Source organism: Scleropages formosus, chromosome 10, assembly GCF_900964775.1.
Source record: "Scleropages formosus chromosome 10, fSclFor1.1, whole genome shotgun sequence".
Lineage (NCBI taxonomy): Eukaryota > Metazoa > Chordata > Actinopteri > Osteoglossiformes > Osteoglossidae > Scleropages > Scleropages formosus.
In genome coordinates, this window is record NC_041815.1 from 13673223 (window position 1) to 13695721 (window position 22499).

The window sequence follows — 22499 nt, forward strand, 5'->3', positions numbered from 1 at the left end:
GTAAACTTTAATCATTCTGTAATTAACTGACACTTAAGTTTTTACAGTAAAATTACACATCACTGATGCTCATCTGAATTTAAAGATGGAATAAAGCAAAAGGAAAAGTAAAAGCAATCACGGTACTGCATTTATGTGACAAAATTTGTCTAAAATAGGAAACAGAGCTTTCTGTTCTGAAATTCCTTCATAATAAAAGACAGATTTATTAAAGTACTGATAAACAGGAGGATTTATGTTGAATTTCTGTGACATGAGCATGACCTCTTTGATGACTATTTGACATGCGTAAAATAAGGCCGCTCCGGAAAACCGCATTTAAGAATGACACTTTTTGTAATCATTGTCAATGACCTTTAATTCTCCTTTAGTCATGCGGGATCTACCCTGGCACGTATAAATAAATAATTGAACGACCAAGGTTTTGCAATTTGAGGTGCTGCATCATCTTTCCATTGTCATAGCAGCTGCTTCCACCCTTCTGCTTTATGACACTACATGTTCCATCAGGAGGGCACAGTAATCTGTACGGTTCACATCTGTAACATTTTATTGCTTACTGACTCTTGAATCTTATTTTTTAACATACTCGACATGTACTTGTGGCCACAATTTAAACTTACACTCAAATAAATTTCTGTTTAAATCACTTCATGTTTGTAATCTGTCGCATTCATCCATTATGAACAACTTTTAAAGCTTTGAGTGCATTAGAAAAGCAGACACAAAAATGAGTTGTGATGTGAAGGAAAGTTTGTTCTATTAGTTTTAGCGATATCATGCTTTGACAATTTTTTGCTCCGAAAAGGTAAAGCATCCATTTACGACTTAACATGCTCGGTATCAGAATTACACGATATTTATGTAAAGAACAATTACATTTATTCATGCAGCAGATACTTTCCTCCAAAGAAGCATATAATTAATAATTCATGTTTAGTAGATGCCTTCGTCCAAGGCGACTTACAGTGCTAAATATACTATGCTAAACTACCGACAGTCATTCATCTATGCTGCAGAACAATGCAACACACACATACACTTACTGACATGGACATGCACTACAGGCAATTTCACACTCATCAGTTCACTTGAAACATGTCTCTGGACTGTGGGAGGAGACCAGAGCACCCAAAGGAATTTCACGTGAACTCAGAGAACCTGCAAACTCAGCACAGCCTGAGCTGGATCCAAACCCATAGCTCACGAGCTGCGAGGCACCAGCAGTACCTGCAGCTGTCACCATGCCACTACATGCTCTTACATAGCTCACAACAAACAAACAAACAAACAAACAAACAAACAAACAAACAAACAAACAAACAAACAAATGTCCACAGAGCCACGCCATTATTTCTAAATCAAAGCTAGCATGCCACTTTTCCAAACAGGTAGAGGAAACACATGGAAGGTGGTTACAGACAGTCTGTGTGTATGTGTGTATAATTCTTGGTTGCTGCATACAGATTTTCCAGTGCACTTTGAGCATCCCGGATTTGCTGCCTCAATCTCTGGTGCATGTCCTCAGTGGAAGCCTTCTTCAGCATGGCTTCCATGTCCCGGATTACAGCTCTATAGCCTGGTGCGTTGTGGAACACGCGGACAATGTGGTCACCGCTGCACACCAGGTAGCGACTGCTGAGGTCAAACCTCAAATCCCTGACCACCTCACTATGAACATCATAGAACTCCTCCTCCAGCTCCCCACTGTCTGTGCTAAACATGGCCACGCTGTGGCCACTGGAAACTGCCATCACCCGTGCATCTGGAGATAAGGCGATGCGGCAGCCCTCCGACACCTGGCATTCCGCTGTTCGTAGCAGGTAGGGCTCTTGGTGTTGCCGGTACTCCACGTTGGTGTCCCAGAGTTTCCACGTCCCATCTTTGGACACGGTCACCATCCTATAAGACAAGCTAAAGCATGTCAATCAAAAACATTCTACCTGTAACAGGTGCAACTTCTGTTGGTTGAACTTTTGACATCTTTCACTAGCTCTCAGAACAGCGAGACTTATTCATGTACACTTGTCATATTTCTTTGCATTTCATAGCTTTGTTGATCATGTTTACGCCTTTAAAAATAGACAAGATGCAAATACTTTTCTGACTTACTCATTTCATGTATATAAAAACACAGCGAGAAGACCAAAAACAATGGTGAAGCAGGTACTAGACAGGCTCCACAAGGTGGGGGTGGCTCACCTACAGGAGTCCTCAGAGAACGCAAAAGCGTAAACGTTTGTGGAGTGGCCCTTGAGGTCGAAAGCACGCACCACCTCTCTGAACTCACCGCTCTCACCAAAGCATACCTCCCACACCTTAACATCACGGGTGAGGCCGCAGGAGGCTACAAACCTGCCGCAAGAACACACAATATGTACATACTGGAGAAATCAGTATCACCTTCAAAGCACACCACACGTTATGTAAATACGAGCGCTCGTCCTACCGGCCACAAGGAGAGATGCTGGCGTAGGAAAGGGCAACCTGGTTGGTGTTGATTGTAGCCAACACCTCACCTTTCAGGTCCCAGATTAAGATGGTAGTGTCACTGAATGCTGTCATAATGAAATTTCCTGTAAAAGAGTGTCAATCAAAAGTCTCTAAGAAAAGCAATAAATATGGTTAAATGTGCATTATACTGTTGACCCAAAGGGAATCAATCATTTGTTGTTTCTTGGATATTTTTAAAAAGACAAGTACTTCCCACTACCCAGTTCCTCAATGCAGGTGGTGTCAATTATAAGTAAAGTTCAAATGTTGGGATATTCAGCACTTTAAATAATTTGCTGCAGTTTGAGGATCACGTGTCGCGTTTCTTGTCTGCCGTACCTGTCTCTGCAACGCCAATGTTTACGATGTTTTCCTTGGGCTGTCGGGGGAAGTCATTGGGAGAGGCCTCAAAAACAAAGGAGCCATCATCCTGTTTCCCGATCCTGAAAACGCGAACGGTCTCGCCGTTGGCCAGCCAGGCGATGAAGGCGCTACAAACACGCAGGAAAAGGAAGTGAACAGAAGGACGCAGCAACAACTTACTCCAGGCGGAGAGCTACGAGGGCGACGGAGAGATGATACCGCGAGTCGGGACTGAAGCGGACAAGGGTGGCGTGGTCACGCTCCACGTCGGCACACAAGCGCCGATGATCGCGGTCCAGAAAGTCCTTGGTGCTCCAGATCCGGACGGTATGGTCGCGAGCGCACGATGCCAAGTACTTGCCATTGCTGCTGAAGTCCAGACAGGTGACGTTGGCGCAGTGGGCCTGAGCGAGCAGGGAGACGGAGGAGCTCCATTAGCGTACGGTAGGCTTTCGCTGCCGTGTCCCGTGTTAAACGAAACCGGGGCTTTGTGCTCAAAACGTCAAAATACTCAGCAGTTGACAACTTGTTCCCCCCCAATAAGCACACCTTCTGGGAGGTTCACAGCTGACACATATTAAAAGGAGGTCAGGCTTTGTCCAACAGAGCAAAAGTGAACTCCTTCCCTTAGCGCACACTGCACAAACAGCACAAGGAGGAACCTCCGCACCAGCTGCTCATTTCCGCAGCACTACTCCTTCACTCAGCGAGGGGCCAACTTGGCAGGAACATTTTTACATGGAATTCAGGGAAACGTAATTGATACAGTTTTATTTATTATTATCTTTCTCCCCTTTCCCCCCGTGTTGGCAGAGTGCGGCCCACACAGCGCACTGAGGAGACGCGTCCTCTCCGCGTGCCGCACCTGGAGCGAGGCCGCCAGCAGCGCGTGCCGGAACGCGTGCTGCGGCGCTCTGTCCGCTGGGGGGCGCTGCCGCCGCGTCGCCGCCTCGGGCTCTTGCGCTGCGGGAGTTAAGAGCCCGTTATAATTTGGATGGTCGGGGAAGCCGAAAAGACCATTTGAAGAACTTGCGATTCATATCAATGGCTGCGTTTTCATTTTTTGAAGCGGTACGCACAGGTCGCGTTGCTTCTCCACATGTCACGGAAAAACATACAGAATAGGAGCGAAAGTATACGGAATGAATAAGACAGAGTAAAATAACGTTAAACCAGAGGTTGTTCTTTGCCTAAGAAGGATCACTCCAAGGAAAATCATCATGTCTGCAAATAAAATCGGAGAAAATAGTGCGCTGAAATTTGAAACCCTCAAACTTGCCACCACGTGACGTAGAACTGCGCCGTAGACAGTTTTTTGTTATTAATTTGTATTCGTCGCGAAGCCACGCAGCGCCTAAGAAGCCCTGCTCTGAATAAAAGCTACTTTTTTGTGTCGCTTTTTACAGCGAGATTGATTCCCGTCATCTGCGTTAATGTCCTGGTTTGAGCCACTCAGTCGCTCGAAGATCAGGTTCAGTTCTCATTGACTGGGAAGAAAAATGTAGGTGTTGGATTTCCGACTGCAGACATAATTAAACACCCTATATAATTACAGCCGTTCACTTATTTAACTGGCGCAGAACGGTTGGAAAAAACGTGCAACATTCTAATTATAAGACACGATGTGAAAACTCCTTTCATATTTGTTAATACAACTACTCATAGGGGCATAAGACAAACAAGACAGTACGCATAAAATTTGGACTATCATTATTATAATCCATCGGTTTTGTTTTAGCTCTTTTTTAGAAACACTTCAACTCACCGTCATCCGTTTCATTAAATTCTGTTTGCCTGCTCATTTTTTCTCTCCCTGCTTTGCCCAGTGCCGCGACCACCACGACCAGCAGGGCTCCGACCAGTATAGAACCAGCGATCAACACACTGGATTCCATTTGAACGGATCTCCCTGCTGTCCAGTGCTCAGGACAAATGTTTGTTTCTGATAAACTTTATCCCATGTCAAGACAAGCACGACCCTTTTCGCTTCTTCATTCAGAACGTCATCCTTTATCCCCTCATCAACTTCATTCACTGATGAGTCCTACGGCTACGTTTCAACAAATCCCCACACGAACCTGATGCGCAGGGTTGCCAAGTCAGACGTGCACGATCATTTATAGACAATAGAACGGTTTCTCTATGCAAATAGCTCTCTACTTCACAACCTGGCAACCCGATTACCGTAATTCGACTTTCTGTGTCGTTATGAATGTTTTCAGCAGGTCGTACAGGAATTCGTTTTTAAAGGAACCTCGCCGTGTTTCAGGGATAAACGTGGGCCAGTAAGATCATGACGACAGGTCGAGTATTATTTTGATTTTGGAGACAAGAACAGTTGTAAGTTGCGAAGACAAATAAAATCATGGCTCTGTACGTGAAGGCGGCCGAGATTCTTGACAAAGTCGAACGCAAAAAGGGAGCATTGAAGACTTTAGTGTATGATAGTAAATTTCAGGTAGGTACTACTAGTATCATCATGAACTCGATTCGTGCCGCGTTTCTTATTTGTTGACACTGACAGGCCAGTAAAAATCTACAGTTTCTCTAATGTTGTTCTTTGAAACACGACTCAGTAGATCGTTGGGTATGAGCTAACACAGCAAACGATTAGGTTCTCTGTTGGATTTCAGCCACTAGTCTACGCTCTTGCCATTACACACATGCTTGTGGTGATGTTGTATTTATCCCCCCCAGAATATCAAGCAGCTGTATGCTTTGGTATGTGAGACTCGGAAATTTTCGCCTGTGCTCGAAGACATCATCACCAGTACGAAACTGCTGAAAGCGACGAAGCTCAAGATGAGTCTGGCCAAGGTAAGAAAGAGGAGCTGCTGCGCTACGCTACGCTTCGCTCCGCCGGAACCACGTGACGTGTCCGGAGCACTTCCGGCAGACGCGTCGCGAGACTCCCGGGGCGACCGGTTGTAACTGGACTTTCAAAAAAAATAAACTAAACAAGCAGGTCTTTAAATTTATATATGATTAAAAAGGAGTTTTTGAAGGACAATTTTCAATCCAGTGACTATTGACTTGTCATTACGTCAGTAACGTAGCTAATCAAGGAGGAAAAGTTATTAAATTCGCCTTATTTATTCATTTATGACTCTTTTCTACAGTTTACCCATTTTATATTATGCAGCTGGGTAATTTTACTGGAGTAATTTAGGGTAGGTACGTTGCCCAAGGGTCCTGCCATAGGAGGTGGGATTCGAACCTGTGACCTTTTTGCAGCTCTAACCACTACACTACCAGCTGTCTTGAAAATACAGTAATAATTGGATGATAACTAAAATAATGAATATATTTTCACTTTATAATCTGTAATGTTTTAAAAAATAACTGGTATTTTGTTTTTTTTCATAACAACGACGACTCGTATTGAGTTTTCGGGCACTAGCGAAGCATGGCCCACATTTTACCCAGGACAAATAGTCCTGCTGTTAGACATCCTTTGGGTTTATATCTGCATTGCTGAGCATTACATTTATTCATTTAGCTGACTCTCTTTTTTCCAAAGCAACTTATAATATCAGTGTATGTGGAATGAAAATTTCAGTTTGTTATCTTTGTTCCAGTTATTTTTGCTTGTATTGAAACTGTGGTGCAAGGTCACTGTAACCCAGCGTATGTTCCTGTGTGATTATGGAATTGCATCAAACTTAAGTCATTGTTTATGCTTATGCAGCTGCTTAAAGAATATATGTATGTGCATGGAAGGAAGAAGACAGGTCAGACTGATATAGGAAGGTTCCCTAAGACTTATAGCTGTATTGTGAAACTGTCCTCACCGGGAGGGATGCTTCCTGCTCTCCTTGAGAAGCGGTGAGAAGCGGATACGGTTGCTTTGCCTAAAGGAAGGGGGCCCTGCCTGGTGTGCGTGACAAGAGAAGAGGTGTATAAATATCTGCTTGCTTAGATGCTAAGGTGTGACTCTATTAGAGTGCATGCATTTGCTAATAAAGCATAAAGTTTCTGTCTGATTGTCTTGAGTGTTTGTTTATTTCTCCTACCACATGTACCTACAACTATTTACCTGTTTATGCAGCTGGGTAATTTTTTACTCAAGCAATTTGCAGTAAGCACCTTGATCAAGGGTACTACAGCCAGAGGTGGGATTAAAACCTGCAACCTTTGAGTCCAAAGGGAGTACCTCTAAGCAATACACGACCAGCAGCGCTCGTCTTTAAAACACACTGCACTCGCGAACTAAAGCTCAGGCGATTGCTCCGGTGGCTGTCTTTCCAGGTCCTGGTGTACGACTTCCTCATGGGACAGGGACTGAAGTGTGGCGGAAGCTGGAAAGCTATGATGATGAAGCACCGGCCCCGGCTGCAGGCTGCACTTGCTCGTCTGAAGGTGAAGAAGAAGGTCAGCAGCAACCAGGACCTTCTGCCTGCATGCAGCCAGCAGGCAACAGGTATTTTCTAGCACCGCGTGTGGTTGCGCATATAGGACAACGTGTTTTTCAGTGCAGGAGGGAACAGTGGTGTCTAAATGCTTAAGCAAGAATAACATTAGAGTATCCATAATGTTAAATATGAGGAGACTCAGCCCACATGTGGAAAAATGTACCCTTTGTCATGCAATGGACTTATTCAGTAAAACAACACTTATGCAGTCATGTTGCCACATGATGCATTTAGCTGATGCTTTTCTCCAAAGCAACTTAGAATGTTAAGCTGCTTAAAGCTATTTAAACATTTATACAGCTGGGTAATTTTTACTGAAGCAATTTAGGGTAAATCCCTTGCTCAAGGGTACTACAGCTGGAGGGGGGATTTGAACATGTGACCTTTAGGTCCAAAGGCAGCAGCTCTAACCACCACCGTGCTACCAGTTGTCCCCTACACACTTGGTACCTCAAATCCATGAGGTCTGTCTTCCTCAGTGTTGGCAGTCTGGCTATTTTACTTTAGTTCATGACAAAATTATATACTTTCTACCTCCTATCATATGGACAATGATAACAGAGGTTGACCTCAGCACAACCATTCATTAAGATAAGTATAAATTACAACTGAAATAGCCGATTCGGTACTGTTATTGCTATTAATTCATTTAGGTGACATTTTTCTCTGAAGTGACTTGCAGTGTTAAGCTACTTACAGTACATTTATATAGCACTGTAATTTTTACTGGACAAATTCAGGGAAAGTACATGATCAAGGGTACTACAGCAGGAGCAGGGATTCAAACCCAGGGCTTTGAGCACTTATAGAAACTAACTATAAATGTGTAAATATTATCTGAGATTAAAATTGTATAAACCACGTTAAAACATACTCTTGTAGTATATGTATTTAATGTGGTTTATAGGATTTTAATGTCAATTAATATTAATACATTTATAGTTTATTTCTATAAGAATTGTAGCAGATTAAATATTGCCTTCATGTCGCAATCAAATTAAGATTGCCTAAAGTCAGTTCTTAGTAAAACTACATGGTGTCCACGTGTTTTGCCGTCTGAAAAATATAGGAAGGGATCTTGTGAATTTTATTTCTTTGTATCATGAACATCCGTGAGCCAAATGGTTAAGATGTCTCCATCTAGAGTGCACCTTGTGCTTCCTGGATAGACTCTGAACCTCCCTGACCCTGCAATGAACAAGCAGTTTTTGGAAATGAATGAATTAAAACATAGCACTAAAAGAAAAGTTAGAAATGTTTTTTTTTTTTTTTTTTTTCCTTTTCTTTTACACAAATATGCAATGTCTACAACCACTTGTCCCAAGCAGGGTCACGGTGAGCCGGAGCCTAACCCGGCAACACAAGCGCAAGGGATATGCCCTGGACAGGATGCCAGTCCACCCCAAGGCAACCCCTAGCAGGGCTCGAACCCCAGACCCGCCACATGGCGGGCACATGCCAAATCCGCTGCACCATCGCACTCCCTGGTTTTTTTAATAAATATTATAAAATATATTCATATGTGCTTTGTGTTTTAACTTTAGGTGACACATTTTTGTCTGGGAAGCAATTATTTTTTTTCCCCAAAAGAAATAATAATAGTTTACCTCCTCACAATGGGAACTGGTGTAAGAGTTATGTCATTTAATTATAAATGTGAAATGTATATTTATAAATGTATAGGTACCTGCTATAAGAAATGCCTTCTATGCCCTAGAGCCGGCTGTCAGTGAATATTCTGTCAATGATACCTTGTTTAATAAATATTTACTATACTTTTTACATATATGATGAAATGATAGCACTGCCTGTTTGTTCCACAGAAGATCAGCTCCCACGATATGTGCGGGTGAACGTGTTGAAGACCACCATGGAAGATGTCATAGATTACTTAAAGAGGGAGGGCTTCTCATACAAAGGAAAAGCAACCAGGTGCTTTTTGGAATTTTTTATGCTAAACCACCAATGACCACTAAAGAATCTCTGGTTTTCTATGTTAGTTTGCAGTCTGAATTTTTGGAAATATTGATCGCATGTTCTGGAGAGAGGTGTGCAACTTGCAATATTACATCTGGCCTGTTTTGTGCTGCAGTTTAGACAATCTGCACAGTCTCGCCGCGAAATCATTCCTCTGTGACATGCACCTTCCGGATCTCCTCGTCTTCCCTCCCAAAACGGATTTCCACGCTCACTTTCTGTACCAGGCTGGGCACATCATATTGCAGGACAAGGTGCACGTCATTGAGTTCGCGCCAAACTCAGCATACAGTACTGTTACCAGGAACCACCATCATTATTCTGTTGAACTTCCTCCCTGTATTGTTACAGGCCAGTTGCCTCCCTGCATACCTCCTGAACCCCCCTCCTGGGGCTCAAGTGCTAGATGCATGCGCAGCCCCTGGCAATAAAACCAGCCACCTTGCTGCCATCATGGGCAACAAGGGGTAAGGAGAACAACTGTGTCTGTCAGTATACCAGAAATTGTGCTTTCCATCACCCGACACTCTTGATGACTATAAGAACTAATATTCATTCTCATTCTCCATTAGTAAGCTGTTTGCATTTGATCTTGATGCTAAGCGACTGTCCACCATGAGCACGCTCCTGTTACGTGCCGGGGTCACGTGTCAGCAGCTGGCCAATCAGGACTTTCTGAAAGTTGACCCCGAGAGCAGCCAGTACAGTGGAGTGGAATACATATTACTGGACCCATCGTGCAGCGGGTCTGGTGAGGCCTAAACCTTCTGAAGATTTTGTATGAGTAGTTCACTAGTTTAGCATGAAGAAACCATCGGGCTTTAATGGTTCATAGAAATCATACTCCTAGTCATACTCAGTTTAACATTAAAGATGTGGAGGTTGCATAATTTAGTGTACAGTGATGATGTGATGCATGTGACCCAAGTTATTTGGTGGGTGTTTCATGTAGAATGGAGGGAGACAGCTGAGCAGATTTGCTTCATAACATGTAACTGGTGTGTGTGCGTACATGTATCAGGGATGGTATGCCTGCACGACCGCACTCCAGCACCTCCAGAAGAGGAGACGAGCCGTCTGCAAGCGCTGGCTGCATTCCAACTGCGTTGTCTCAACCATGCCCTGCGCTTTCCCAACCTGCAGCGTGTGGTCTACTCAACCTGTTCCATCCATAAGCAGGAGAATGAGGAGGTGGTGACTGCTTGCTTGAAGGAGAACCAGGGATACAGGTAACGCTTAAAGGAAGAAAAGATCACTTATACTTGATGGCAGTTATATGGCTTGTCTTGCTATGAACTATTGGAGAAAACCACAAAGAACTGCAGTCCCCAGACCACCATCTTGTTATATTTTGAACTTGTCCTTTCGAATAGGTTGGTGCACCTTCTCCCTACTTGGCCTGAGCGCGGCCTGGCCCCCTTGACTCAGTGCCTGCGTGCGAGCACCACCAAAACCCTCACTCAAGGCTTCTTCGTGGCCGTGCTGGAACGTCGGTCCCCCGGCGCGAAGGATGACACACAGTCACAGTGAGTGCCAGCAGAGAAGAGCACGTTTTGGAAAAGCACATCAGCTATTGGTGAATTCCAACAATTTGACAGTCTCACCCACTATGATGCTTGATGATCAAGGGACAGATTTGGGGTGTTAATTCAGCGTGTTCACATCTTGTGTTCATCTCCTCCAACCCTGCATGTCAACTTCAGGCTTCCTACCACTGAGGAGAGAAGGGAGGGTACCAGTGGCTGCAAGATGGAGCTGGTGGACCAGGAGCAGGCAGTGCCCATCAGCACTGACACCCAGACAGGCAGCACCCCGGCTCGAAAGAATAAGAAAAAGTCAAAAAAACCAACGACGTAAAGCTGACCGGCCTCGTGTGCTGCGTTATGGAACAAGGGCCCAGCGTGCGGAAGAAGCTCAGCCAAAGACCGTGTCTTTGCATCATCGACAGCAAAAAGGGGACCCTACACCTGTAGTTCAGCTCCTCCGTTCAGTTTCATGACATTGAGTAATACAACTGAAGAAAACTTTTCACTGCTTTAACTCGAATGTGGAAAGTTTACAAGAAATAAACAAAACCAGAGCAAACGTACAATCCAAGCAACAATGCTCCTACACTTCCATGCCAAAACTCATGGCTTGTCTCCTTTCTTCAAAGTGGGAGACCATTCGGGGAACAAGTCCAAATCAAAGGGTGAGGTTTTACTCAAGTGCTACAGTCTTCCTCTGAAAAAGAATTTAAGTATCCACACAACACATACTCAAGCCTGTATATTACTACTGTTTTGCCACAGTTCTACCTTTACAAAAATAAATTTCTAGAAGGGAAAGGGCATAGTACATCTGAATCTTGTTGAACTTAAGCAGGTGTAAATTTTGCAGCTGAAGTGGTTGGGCTGATTAATATAGTACAACATTGCAATAATTATATATAACTACACTATAGAACTTGCCATTTTTGCTGGAATATGATGAGTTCATGATTTTAAAATTTATTTTGTAATGAAGTCAAAGACTTATCGGTAAGGGGAAGTTCACTGCAGTTCCATGATCGACTACAATACAGGGTATGCATTTTATTCCTCTGCAGCTTCTCCCTCATATGTATACTTAGTCCATAGATCCCTTTCTTTGACAGCATCACAACTCCATTTTGGTTGAGACCCTCACTTCAGACTTGTCGACCACAACCACACGTGACATTACAACATGTCACAGACAGCCAGCCCCAGGTACAATGCAATGTGGAATGTGTGGAAGCTACATGGTGGTCTTGGAGAGATGGGTGTGATTTCAGTCATAGGGGGCTTAACCAGGACACTACAGCTTTATACTCTTGCACAATGTTCTGGAAAATAAAAACACCAGCAGTAGCAAGAGGCCAAACACACAATATCTACAGCAAGATTTTTATTTCCTTTTAGTCTGCTACTATATGCAAGGAAATTCCAAATCACTAATAGGGAGGGGGGTGTCTACCCAAAATACATACACTGCCTCAGTGAACCTAGCTTGAAGGAATTTAAAAGCAGCCTGTTTCAGTATAAAAATATAGTTTTTTTTCTAGCGGACTAATTTTAACATATTTCTGCATTTCAGTCATCTCCCACATTCATACCGTTCCGTCAGCAAACATATCATTCTTAAGTTTAAAAAAAAAAAAAAAAAAAAAAAAAGTTTATTTTCCAAAGGAAACTGAAAAACTTTCCTTCATTCTAGCTGTCAGTCAAGCTTTGCATCTGCAGAATCCAATTGAATTCATACACTGAAATACACATTTTTAAAATGTAAGATTAAATAGTAGAAAAATTGCGTACAAATTGTAAAATGCTCTTGGACTCACGCCCCTCTCTCACTCCATACCCACTCTGTGGATAAAGCCACATGTCCGGCACTACCAATATGCCGCCATTCACTGCATCTTTCCTTCAAACCAGGTTTTCTGAGGCACACAGACAACGTTACATTTCCAAACTGTTAAATTATCAACCCAGAGAGGGTTGCTGCACAAATAAATCATTAAGAAAACAATCTAAGAAGAGTACACAAATGGAGGGCAAATGCATCTAGAGGAGTCATACCAGATCCATTCAAGTAGTCAGATGCACTGGTGCAGTTCGGTGCAATACGCACTGTCCTTGGGGTGGCATCATGAAGCAGCTGACCCTGCCACTGCAGAGTCCATTTCAGGACAGCGGGGTGAGAGTAAAGGCTTTCAGCCACACACACAGAGCCAAGGGAAAGCTGCAGAATGTAGAGGTAGTCTAGAGGAGCAAGACGGAGGATTACCGAAGCAAAAAGCAGCAATAGATCAGGGAGACAGGAATTCATGAGACCAGTAAACAACTGGATTCAGTTAGACTTCGACAAAGTCCTGGAATGAACATTTCTATTTGCATAATCCACAATAAAACTTCATCCTCTTCACGCTTTTTTCCTATTGCCAAAACAGGTGGAAAGAAAAATAAAGCATCTTTTGCTGTGCATACGCGTCCTGTAAAGAGCACCAATGTCTCATTTGAACGTGCACTTACTGTCCAGTAAAAGTTATACTGTTAGAAAGAAAGAAAAAGCAAATGACTACACAAACCGGTTTATGCATTAACCTCCATCTGTTGCATTGAAGTAAGACAACTGAAGGCAATTTATACCTCACAGTGAACTTTTTCCAAAATGTGCACCAGGTACATACTCTATTTGACACTCTTAAGACCCCTCTTTCCACGCAGAACTCCAAAGTGTTACAAATACCCCTTGGGTCCACTCGAAGAACCAATTTACACCTTCCGTACTGAGAACTGCGGTCTTACAGTTAACGCACACATTCCTTCACCATATTTTGATGTGTCAAAGGGCACTGGCTTCACATACGCTGGCATTAACAAGTCTACAGAAACACAAAAAGACCTCCTCACACTGATGTGTATAGGGTGTGGGATCTGACCGCAACTGTACCATCTCTTAATACTCTCAGAGAGTACAACGACCAGGTAGCTGCTTCTACTCCTTTCTTTCTGCAACCTCTATTTGTGTGTGGACAGGTAAGGAGAGGAAGCCCACTGTAAGACCAGTATACCTAAAAAAGCTCAGTAAAGACTGTACCAGAATTGCCGGCACTATGGAAAATGGCAGGACAGAAGGATACAGAATAAGAGTTTAGATAAATAGAGTTCAGGGCTGAGGCAGTTTGTTCAAGTCACACTGTGTGAAGTGGCACAAATCCACTTCTCTCTCTGTGTCACGCAGCTGTGGCTTCACATTGGTGATGGGATGGTGGAGCAGGGAGGATGTGAGAGTGGGCTTGCGGTTCACAAGCTCAAACTGCAGACAGGTGCTCCGCGGCGTCCTGGTCCGACACCCTCCTGCAGGAACTACATCTCCTGCAACGGCTCCTTTCCAGTGACTGAAGGTTCCTCCTCGTTGCTTTTGGGAGTTTGAGGGGGTTCCAGTGACAACTACTTCTTCCTGATGTGTTGCCGACGTGCCTGCAGCCTCTGTCGGGCCCCGGTGGGCCTGGAGCCCGTACCAATGGAGAACGAAGGGGTTCCTACCGAGAACGCCAAGGAAGAAGGTCGTTAAAGCACAAGTGAGTAAGAAAAGAGCGAGAAAACTTGAACTTTCACACTTAGGGGTCCCCTGGTGGGGTGACATCTGGAAGGAGAGGTAGATTAATAAGTCAAAGCCGCACTAAATGTGAATACAGCCAGAAATCAATCTCATCATCAAGCTCCAGACAGCAGTTCCTCATCTACAGATTAATGATTTTTAAGGCCGCAAGACATGCAGCTGATTCCCCTCCCCCCTCCCGCAGAATACTGCAACTGTATAAAAGTGTTTCAGTACAGACATCTACAACATCCTCAACAAGGGGTTTGACAGGAAGTTCTTACGTACCAAATGGTGACGGGGTCACGCCACCAAAGTTAGGGGTTCCAGAGGGAATCAACCCCCCAGGGCTCTGCCCAAACATAGGAGTCGAGGTCCCTGCAGGTGTAGACGTACATCAACACATTAATAACGATGTCAGAAAGCCCAAACGACTACTCCTGTGCACCAGCAACAGCCTAATCCTCATAACACACACCTGCACCTAAATTCAACCGCCTTCTTCATCAAAGAAACAACAATACCTTCCGTTGCCTATCAGTATTTCCCAGAGTTGTCATAGGAAACAGATGACGTCTACAGAAGTAGCATATATCAGATTTCCAAGTTCCAATTTTTTTTTAAATGCTACCAACTAAATCTTAAGAAGAATGAAATGACAAAGTTGCACGTTTGTGGTTTTCTGCACGTTTCTCCCAAGGCAGCAATTACAAGTAAAGCAGCAAAATTTAAACATTTAAATATGTCACATTAAGATGTTGAAACAGGCCAATTCTGTGAGAGTATGAGCATCAGACTACTCTACGCTGCATTACGGCACATCTTTAAGGTTCCTCGAGCACTCGGACAACATTTTAAGCACAGCTGAAGGTCCTGGCATTTGTTCCATACCACTCTGGTACAGCCGTGTTACTCACCGAAGGCTTGTTTACCATCCATGGTACCGCCACCTCCAAACGAAAAGTCCGACATCTGTGTAGGGGTACTGGACAGGTTTGACATGCTGAACGGGTTGCCCATAACAGATGCCTGGAAGTTGAAACTGCCGGTGGCAGGCTGGAGGGCGTTGCTTTGGCCGGGGGCAGGGATGCCAGACTGCATCGCAGATGACCCCCCAAAGGTGAGAGTGGGGCCTGGAACAGGGAGGGTGGCAGAGCTTTGACAGGATGCTGCTGTAGCAGAGGAGGATCCACTGGGAAAGACTGGTAGGCTGGGAGCATCCTCAATGGGAGAATCTGCTATGGTGCTGTTGATAGGGGTTCCACATCCATCGCCACCCCCATTGATCATGCCAAAGGTTAATGGCTTGATTGTAGGAGTCTGCAGCATGGAGGGAAAAGCCACCGGTCCATTGACAGAGGGTTTCCCAAACGAGAATGTAGGTTGGCTCACGGGGGCCGGTGTGGCTGTGGTGCTGCTGGGGGTAGACACGGCCGCACCAAACCCACTGAAGCTCCCCCCAGAGGTTGTCTGGCCAAAGATGAAGGCTGACTGGAGAGGTGCCCGAAGAGATTGTTGGGCAGTAGTACCAGAGGACATCGGAGGGGCTGCGGTAATTGGTGAGGCACCAAACTGAAACTGAGCAGGGGTGTAAGTGGAAACAACTGTTGAGCTGATGGTGGGAGCACTGCTGGCAACGACTTTAGCACCAAACTGGAAAGAGAGCCCCGAGCTGGTTGATGTGCTAGCCAATTGGCCCCTGCTTGCATCCAGAGTATTAGCAGGTATCGTGGTAGTAGTGGTGGTGAGCACACCAAGCACAGAACCACTGCCTGAAGGGGCCACAGGGGGTACTGCACTGACTGCCGGAGGCTGTCCAAAACCATTGCTTGCTGTGGCAACGCCAAAAATGGGCTTGAGGGTGGCCGCTTCCTGACTACTCCCAGTCGCAGAAGGAGTTGCTGATACCACCCCGAAGATGGGCTTGAACAGAGGTGCCACGGACATGCTGCTTGTCGTCTCGGCAGCGGAAGCAGTTTTGGACACAGTAGAAGTAAATTGTGGAGCAGGAGCTTCCACTGAGCACACCAGGCCAGATGTGACAGCCACCCCAAGCTTGGGAAACACTTGACTGGAAGTGGTAGGAAATGTCATGCGTGGGGGTGACATGAGGGCAGCCATGGGAGGACTGTGCTGACTTGCAGACTTGGAACCCAGTGCTGGGGTTGACAGGCTCGCGGAGGCTGTCCACGATGCAGACGCTGCCAGGGCTCCAGAAACACCTCCCTCAACAACGGTCGGAGTGAAGGACACTGGAACTGATTCAGGACCTGGGAAACACAGTAAATGGCATTACACATACTTAAGGTCTGTATCAACGATTCTCATGCGCCTTCCATTCATTTCACCTTTTCTCATCTCACAGTGATCAAGAAACAGAAGCCCAGCAGGCAGCACTCGTGCCTCCACTTCAGGGCTGCGGGTTTGAATCCAACTTAATTTCTGTGGAGCTTGCACATTCCCCCTTTTGGCACTTGTTTTCTCTGGGTGCTCCAGTCTCCTCCCACAGTCTGAAGACATGTTTCAGCTACATTTTCCTGTGTGTGTGTGTGTGTGTGTGTGTGTGTGTGTGAGACCTTGCTCTGCTGTGCTGATAGGTTGATAGTTCCAAGTACTGTAGTGCAGTCTGTCTGGCATAAGTCGCTAATTATTCTGTACCTGAATACTGCACTAGATCTTTGTAAAAACACAGATAGTGAGCATTCCCCAAATGTGGCCAATCTAGGCTGAACCAAACACAGATGTGTACCGCTATACGACGTAGCAGAAAGGACTTCGCCTGCAAGGGGGGCAGAGACACCAGGAGCAGGACTGGGGCTGTCCATCTGTGGGTTGGTCAGGCCCTGTGCTGTACAGGCTGTACTGCTTGAAGAGGCTGGGGGAAAGGTCCCGGAGCTGTGTGTACTGGCAGGGTCACAGCTGGATGTGGCAGGTAGTGCAGGAGGAATGGATGGGGTTAAGGAAGGTGTGGGCGTGACAATGCTGATGGACCCTAGCAACAGTGTCCCAGAGACTGGGGGAGCCGCACTGGACACAGAGTCTGCGGTGGTGGTGGGCGCGACAAGACCAGGCGTAGGTGTCTGCTTAGCAGCATCTGTAAAAGGTAGATAGAGCCAGTCACCATGTGTTTCACAAAAGGTCTGCCCTGGTAAACGAACAAACTGGACTAAATCTGTATCTGCAATGAGGTCAAAATCAAGCAGCTCGGTGCCTGAATGTGAGGTGAGATCACATCCCGCTTTCACACCCACATTGGTTCCACAGACACGGCACAAATAACAGCTCTCACCAGGCTCCTCCAGGGCACTCTTAATCTGATTCAGAGCTGCTTTCTTCTCCAAGTCCAGGTCCGTCGAGGTTATGGTATAGCCCAGCTGAGGTGGTGGTGGCTGGCAAAGAGAACAGAATATCAGGATGGGAGGAAATTCGGGTCAGAGCGACAGGGTTCTTTGACAACAGCAAGAAATAATCTGTAATAAAAGTTGCAAATACAAAAAAAATTTTTCCAGACTGCATAGTAATCTACCGAGCTGTTCGACAGAGACTTCTGTAGTTGAACTCAGCGTCGATTTTCAAACATACTGTGCTGGTGAACCACACAAGCCTAGTCTTCTTACCAAGGATATGTGCTCCCCCCTTTGGCTGGACACCAGCTGGATTTTGCGCTTGCGTGTCACCTCACTCTCTCTGGAGCTGCAAACTGGAGAGGATAACACTTGCGTCTTGGAAGTTTGAGTGTTCCCATCTAAAAAAAAAAAAAATAAAATAAATAAACACAAACTGTTACAAGCTCTGTGGTAAAGACATCTATCCATTCATCATCTTTATCCGATTGTCACAAGGTCAGGAGTTTACCCAGACGCACAGGGTGTGAGGCACGATGTGCTCTGGACGGGACAAGTTCGTCACAGGGCGATCACGCACATTCACTCACTCCCACAGTTACACGCTACAGGCAATTTAAAGCCAAGCAAAGCAAACACAAAGAGGAGATGCAAACTCCACACAGACGAGATTCGAACTCAAAGCTCAGAAGCTGCGAGACACCAGCACAACCTGCTCCACCAGCGTGCCACCCCAGGCCAAGAACACTAATATGAAACCCAACCCACAAATTCTTCTAAACAAACCAGTCACAGCAGCATTTAGCAACGTGACTGTTAGGAATACTGTTGGAAAATAGAACACATCTCTTACCTGCACTGCTGACCTGGCTTGATAACATCCTGTCTGAGTTCAAGGGTGACTGGGAGTTGGGGGAACACACCTCCTTTTCCCTGAGCCAATAGAAAGCCATAAAAATGAAACTGAACTCCAAATAAAAGTGTTAATGACACATCTTAAATGGTAACTGACAGTACACAACAGGAAACGGCCACAATTGTTTCACGCAAAAACTGGGTGTAAGATAAACTTAGTACCTGGCCTTCTTGGGGGGTCTATCTGGGGTCTGTGAGCGAGATGATTCGGGACTTGACAGGGGGGAGACACACAAGCTGGAGCTCTTTGTCTGTTTAAAAAAGGACTGGAATGTTACTTTGTTACAATGTATAAAACATTTTGCTCCCATTAGGCATTTTTACTGCATATACTATATGACTTCATTGCAATTTCTGTCTTCCAGAAAGGTACCAATAGGTTGTTCTAACCCTCTACACCACATCTGCCAGAGAAAAAAAAAATTACACATATCTTATACTCCCATTATTTCCAATGTCAGCTTTTACACTTTACAAGTTAAATTTGACGTGTAGATAAAGTTTATTTTCTGTCTTCTCTTATTCCAGTACCAAAGAGAAAAAGGCAGGTAAGACTGATCCAAGAGGATGAAGAAAAGTGCAAGTAAGTTTCTACCTGTGAAACTAAGATGGAATAAGGAACACGAAATACAATGTGCTGACATTCAAGTGCATAAAATTATGGAATATAGATAAAGGATATGTGGCCTTTAGATAAAATATTAAATCTAACATGTAAGACAGGCAATGTTTTGTGTTGGCCAATTATTACTACCATACCGTATGACCAGTACAGACAGGAGTAATCTATTAATTTTGTTGGTCTTTCATACTGACAGCTTTTAAAACTTGGTACAGTATTCTGATTTCCTACCTCTCAGAGACACTACAAATTTTTATTCACTTTCCATTTTCTTGCATTTTACATCAGTAAAACTTCAGTGCAAATACAAATTGCAAACATTTCTATATTTTGACAGCTTAACACAGAATTTAAAAGGTACTCACCTCATCCTTAACACACAAGTTAAAAAGCAACTGATTAATGGCTTTCCTCAATCAGCGTCTTTTCAAATGCTCAAGAAACTTCTCCGAAACATAAAAGAGGCAGTTTTTATTCATTTTACTCTAAGCAACCATTCTCCACCATTCTGCCACCATTTTCAAAGCCCAGAGCACTAAAATGAGCAGCAACAAAACAGGAAATGTGCATCACAACGATGAGCTCTACCTGCACAGGTCCCTGAGAAGAACTATAGGAGCTGTGAATGGGGTTCCGGGTTGAACTATCACCCCCGCCGGTGGTACGTGCCAGACCCGTAGAACCAACCGACGAAGCGCGTGACCTCTTTACCGGGGAGTCCTCAACCACTGATGTGTTAATCCCTCTCTTCATCCTACCAGGCCTAGAGGAAAAGGGAGAGGCAGGACAGTGGTGAACCTTACAATCATCTTCAAGACCAGACAAACCTGAAAACCATTTCAAAAATTCACTCCACAATTAGGCAACACAGAGCAATTACAATCAAAAATGGTCACGTCATTGTTCCACACCAGGCTGTTCACTTTCAGAGACAAACGGCACACTAATTCTAGGTGATGTGTACAATAAAGTGGCCTGATGACAAAGAGGATATGGATTCACCTGGGCACCAGCTGGGATGGCAAGCCATTGGCCATGAGGGGCTCGAAGGCAGAGTTTGCACTGCCACCGCTGTCATGGCGCCTGGCAAAGAAGCAAAACGCATTCAGAACAACTTTGCGATGAAACTCAGCCACTGCAGCCTGAGAATCAGCAACACACTGTCACGCATTTGATGAGGAGGCATTAAAATACAGGGCAGTAGGCAGTGCAGTGTTTAAGTACATGGATAGGTAATAAAGTCTTGCTGTTGATGTTATATACCCAGCCAGCACTACTTCAGTGGATTAAAAAAAAAAGAAGAAGAAGCTGGGATCAAATATTGCTCATCTACCTTCTTTTACTCTTTCTGGGGGTGGCCGAACTATCATCCTCTGGCTCACGGCGCCCACTCTTGCGGCTTTCTCCGAGTACGCGGAGGACAGCTTCCCTGGAGCAGGGATCTGGGGTCAGTCCCAGTGTTGGGGAGAGCAGGGTGCGTGGAGAGCTGAACTGTCTAACGCTGCAGGAAAAAAAAAAAAAAAAAAAAGAGAAAGGCCATTGGAAAACGCGAATGCCATCGGAATGACGCGAAACGAGACGTTCTAAACGCAGAGCGGAATACCAGGACGGCACCGACTTACAGAGGTGATCGAGTGCTAGAATGATCCGGCCGGGCAATCTTCACCGTGACAGGACTGTGGGCCACGGCCGAGACGCAGGGAGCAAGCATGTTCTTCTGGCGCGCCGACCACGGAGCTGGGGCCAGCAGCGCACCAAGGGGGGACGAGCATGTTGGCTGGAGAAGGTAGTTTTGTTGGGGAGCGATGACAACTCTGCCACCAGAACCCCAAGAATCCCTGCTTGCAGAAAATCAACATATACTTAGAGATGCCGGCGACAGCACAGAAAGCTTGCCATTTCAGCAAATGAGTAAGAACATCACCGTACGCAGACACCTTTCGTGACACGATATTTTCTGTTATAAGCTGATACCCACAGCCACCTGAGGCTCATGTTAATCAACAAAGCATCCCTCCCACTACTTACAAGTTTACCGTATAAATCGACTGCACCTTACTCAAAAGCGCCGCAGTAAGAGCGGCATTCGAACCCCCAACCTTTCCATTTCCTGCAGGAAACTGTACTAACCACTACGCCCCCTACTGACCACTCCCACTGTCCCAGCCTCATGCCCCTGCACTTGAGTGAGTGGAGGAGAGAGGCTCGTCTCCATGGAGACTCGTGTTTACCTGAAGGACAGTGTTCTCCGGGTGGAAGGAGCCGCACGGCTGGCTCGGGCCACTCTCTCCCGGAGCTCTCTGCTCCCCGCGGCTCCCCACCGCCAGGCGGCCCTGGACCCGTCGCGCTCGCCCGTGTTACTCCGCAGGAGCAGTGCGTCCCGGGGGATCAGCGGCGAGCCACCAAGTTCCTCCGTTTCTCGGAAAAAGTCGGCAGGGTCACCCGGGCGCCTTCCCCCATTCACCCGAGCGCTCTCTGCGAGAGGCCCCTTGACGAAGCGTGCAGCGCCGCCTCGAGAACCGAGTCTTCCCCCCGACTGCGCCCGGGCCGTGGTCCTCGCCGGCAACCAGCGTCTCAACACGGCCGGGATCGCCAAGCGAGGCCCAGGATGACGGCCTTCCCGAGCGTGTACAGAGCCGTCGGCGGGGTTGTAACTGCAGGCGAAACAACAGGCGGCGAAAATGAAGAGCAAATAAGCAAAAGTCGGAATGAAGTAAACGGTCAGGCCCAGGAATACGAGGGACGACAGCGCCACAGAGAAAAGCGCGACCCGCCGTTTCTCCATGGGAGACATGGCGCCCCGGCGCCGCCGAAGAACTTAGTTTCCCACAATCCTCCGCGGGGTCACGTGTTACACCCAGAAAGCGAGTCGGAGGCAGAGTACCACGTGGGCGCTCGCGTGCCGTTCGTGAACGTGGATGTGTTCGTTTTCCACATCTGCTGTGACAAAACGTCTCTTGCGGGAATCACATTCTTACATTATTTGACTTTGAAAAAACTTGCGTGTTGCTATTGGATCTGTGCAGACAGAATATAATAAAAACATAAAGTCCTGTCTACAATTTGGTGTACGATTCAGTTTGCTGTTAACCGGAAGGCCTGTTAAAGTTCAATTCTCTATTTACTCATTTGGAAATTTAAACTTCTTATCATCTTTTTCCGTTTTTTTTCCCCATGTCCTGTAACATATTTATTCAATTTGTTTGTCTAGCTGTTAACGTTGTCCAAGGCAGCTTACAACATTAGCACAGAGCGGAAGCGTGATGACAA

At 45.6% G+C, this 22499-nt stretch overlaps 3 protein-coding genes across 3 annotated transcripts; 1 reads left to right on the forward strand and 2 right to left on the reverse strand.

Moving 5' to 3' along the window:
* Positions 1-1415: 1415 nt before the first annotated feature.
* On the reverse strand, positions 1416-4894 carry LOC108922395 (transducin beta-like protein 2). Its single transcript, XM_029255873.1, has 7 exons — positions 4622-4894; positions 3722-3819; positions 3076-3260; positions 2833-2984; positions 2450-2576; positions 2203-2355; positions 1416-1902 (listed from the first exon to the last, which is right to left on the reverse strand). Exons 1-7 carry the CDS (start codon positions 4749-4751, stop codon positions 1416-1418), a joined length of 1332 nt encoding a protein of 443 aa, XP_029111706.1. The 5' UTR covers positions 4752-4894.
* Positions 4895-5080: 186 nt separating this feature from the next.
* Positions 5081-11528, forward strand: nsun5 (NOP2/Sun RNA methyltransferase 5). The gene is made up of 10 exons (XM_018732587.2): positions 5081-5314; positions 5554-5673; positions 7105-7276; positions 9092-9200; positions 9361-9499; positions 9597-9712; positions 9818-9996; positions 10267-10474; positions 10619-10771; positions 10949-11528. Exons 1-10 carry the CDS (start codon positions 5222-5224, stop codon positions 11100-11102), a joined length of 1443 nt encoding a protein of 480 aa, XP_018588103.2. The 5' UTR covers positions 5081-5221; the 3' UTR covers positions 11103-11528.
* A 957-nt stretch (positions 11529-12485) lies between these two features.
* On the reverse strand, positions 12486-22078 carry LOC108922394 (nuclear envelope pore membrane protein POM 121-like). The gene is made up of 13 exons (XM_029255595.1): positions 21461-22078; positions 20852-21067; positions 20563-20730; positions 20232-20312; positions 19818-19992; positions 18770-18858; positions 18546-18625; positions 17966-18093; positions 17638-17737; positions 17098-17442; positions 15266-16618; positions 14637-14726; positions 12486-14289 (listed from the first exon to the last, which is right to left on the reverse strand). The coding sequence occupies exons 1-13, from the start codon at positions 22021-22023 to the stop codon at positions 14198-14200; spliced, it is 3480 nt and encodes a 1159-aa protein (XP_029111428.1). The 5' UTR covers positions 22024-22078; the 3' UTR covers positions 12486-14197.
* Positions 22079-22499: the final 421 nt, after the last annotated feature.

What these genes read in the sequence shown, in the direction of transcription:
- nsun5 (XM_018732587.2), top strand. Translation starts at nt 5,222, where the DNA reads ATGGCTCTGTACGTGAAGGCGGCCGAGATTCTTGACAAAGTCGAACGC. An exon ending in TGTATGATAGTAAATTTCAG is followed by an intron (nt 5,315 to 5,553) that starts GTAGGTACTACT and finishes TATCCCCCCCAG; the next exon opens with AATATCAAGCAGCTGTATGC. An exon ending in GCCATCATGGGCAACAAGGG is followed by an intron (nt 9,713 to 9,817) that starts GTAAGGAGAACA and finishes ATTCTCCATTAG; the next exon opens with TAAGCTGTTTGCATTTGATC.
- LOC108922395 (XM_029255873.1), bottom strand. Translation starts at nt 4,751, where the DNA reads ATGGAATCCAGTGTGTTGATCGCTGGTTCTATACTGGTCGGAGCCCTG. An exon ending in ATTTAATGAAACGGATGACG is followed by an intron (nt 3,820 to 4,621) that starts GTGAGTTGAAGT and finishes TAACTCCCGCAG; the next exon opens with CGCAAGAGCCCGAGGCGGCG. An exon ending in CATTGGCGTTGCAGAGACAG is followed by an intron (nt 2,577 to 2,832) that starts GTACGGCAGACA and finishes ACTCTTTTACAG; the next exon opens with GAAATTTCATTATGACAGCA.
- LOC108922394 (XM_029255595.1), bottom strand. Translation starts at nt 22,023, where the DNA reads ATGTCTCCCATGGAGAAACGGCGGGTCGCGCTTTTCTCTGTGGCGCTG. An exon ending in CCCAGAAAGAGTAAAAGAAG is followed by an intron (nt 20,313 to 20,562) that starts GTAGATGAGCAA and finishes CTTCTTTGCCAG; the next exon opens with GCGCCATGACAGCGGTGGCA. An exon ending in CTTCTCAGGGACCTGTGCAG is followed by an intron (nt 18,859 to 19,817) that starts GTAGAGCTCATC and finishes TTTTTTAAACAG; the next exon opens with ACAAAGAGCTCCAGCTTGTG.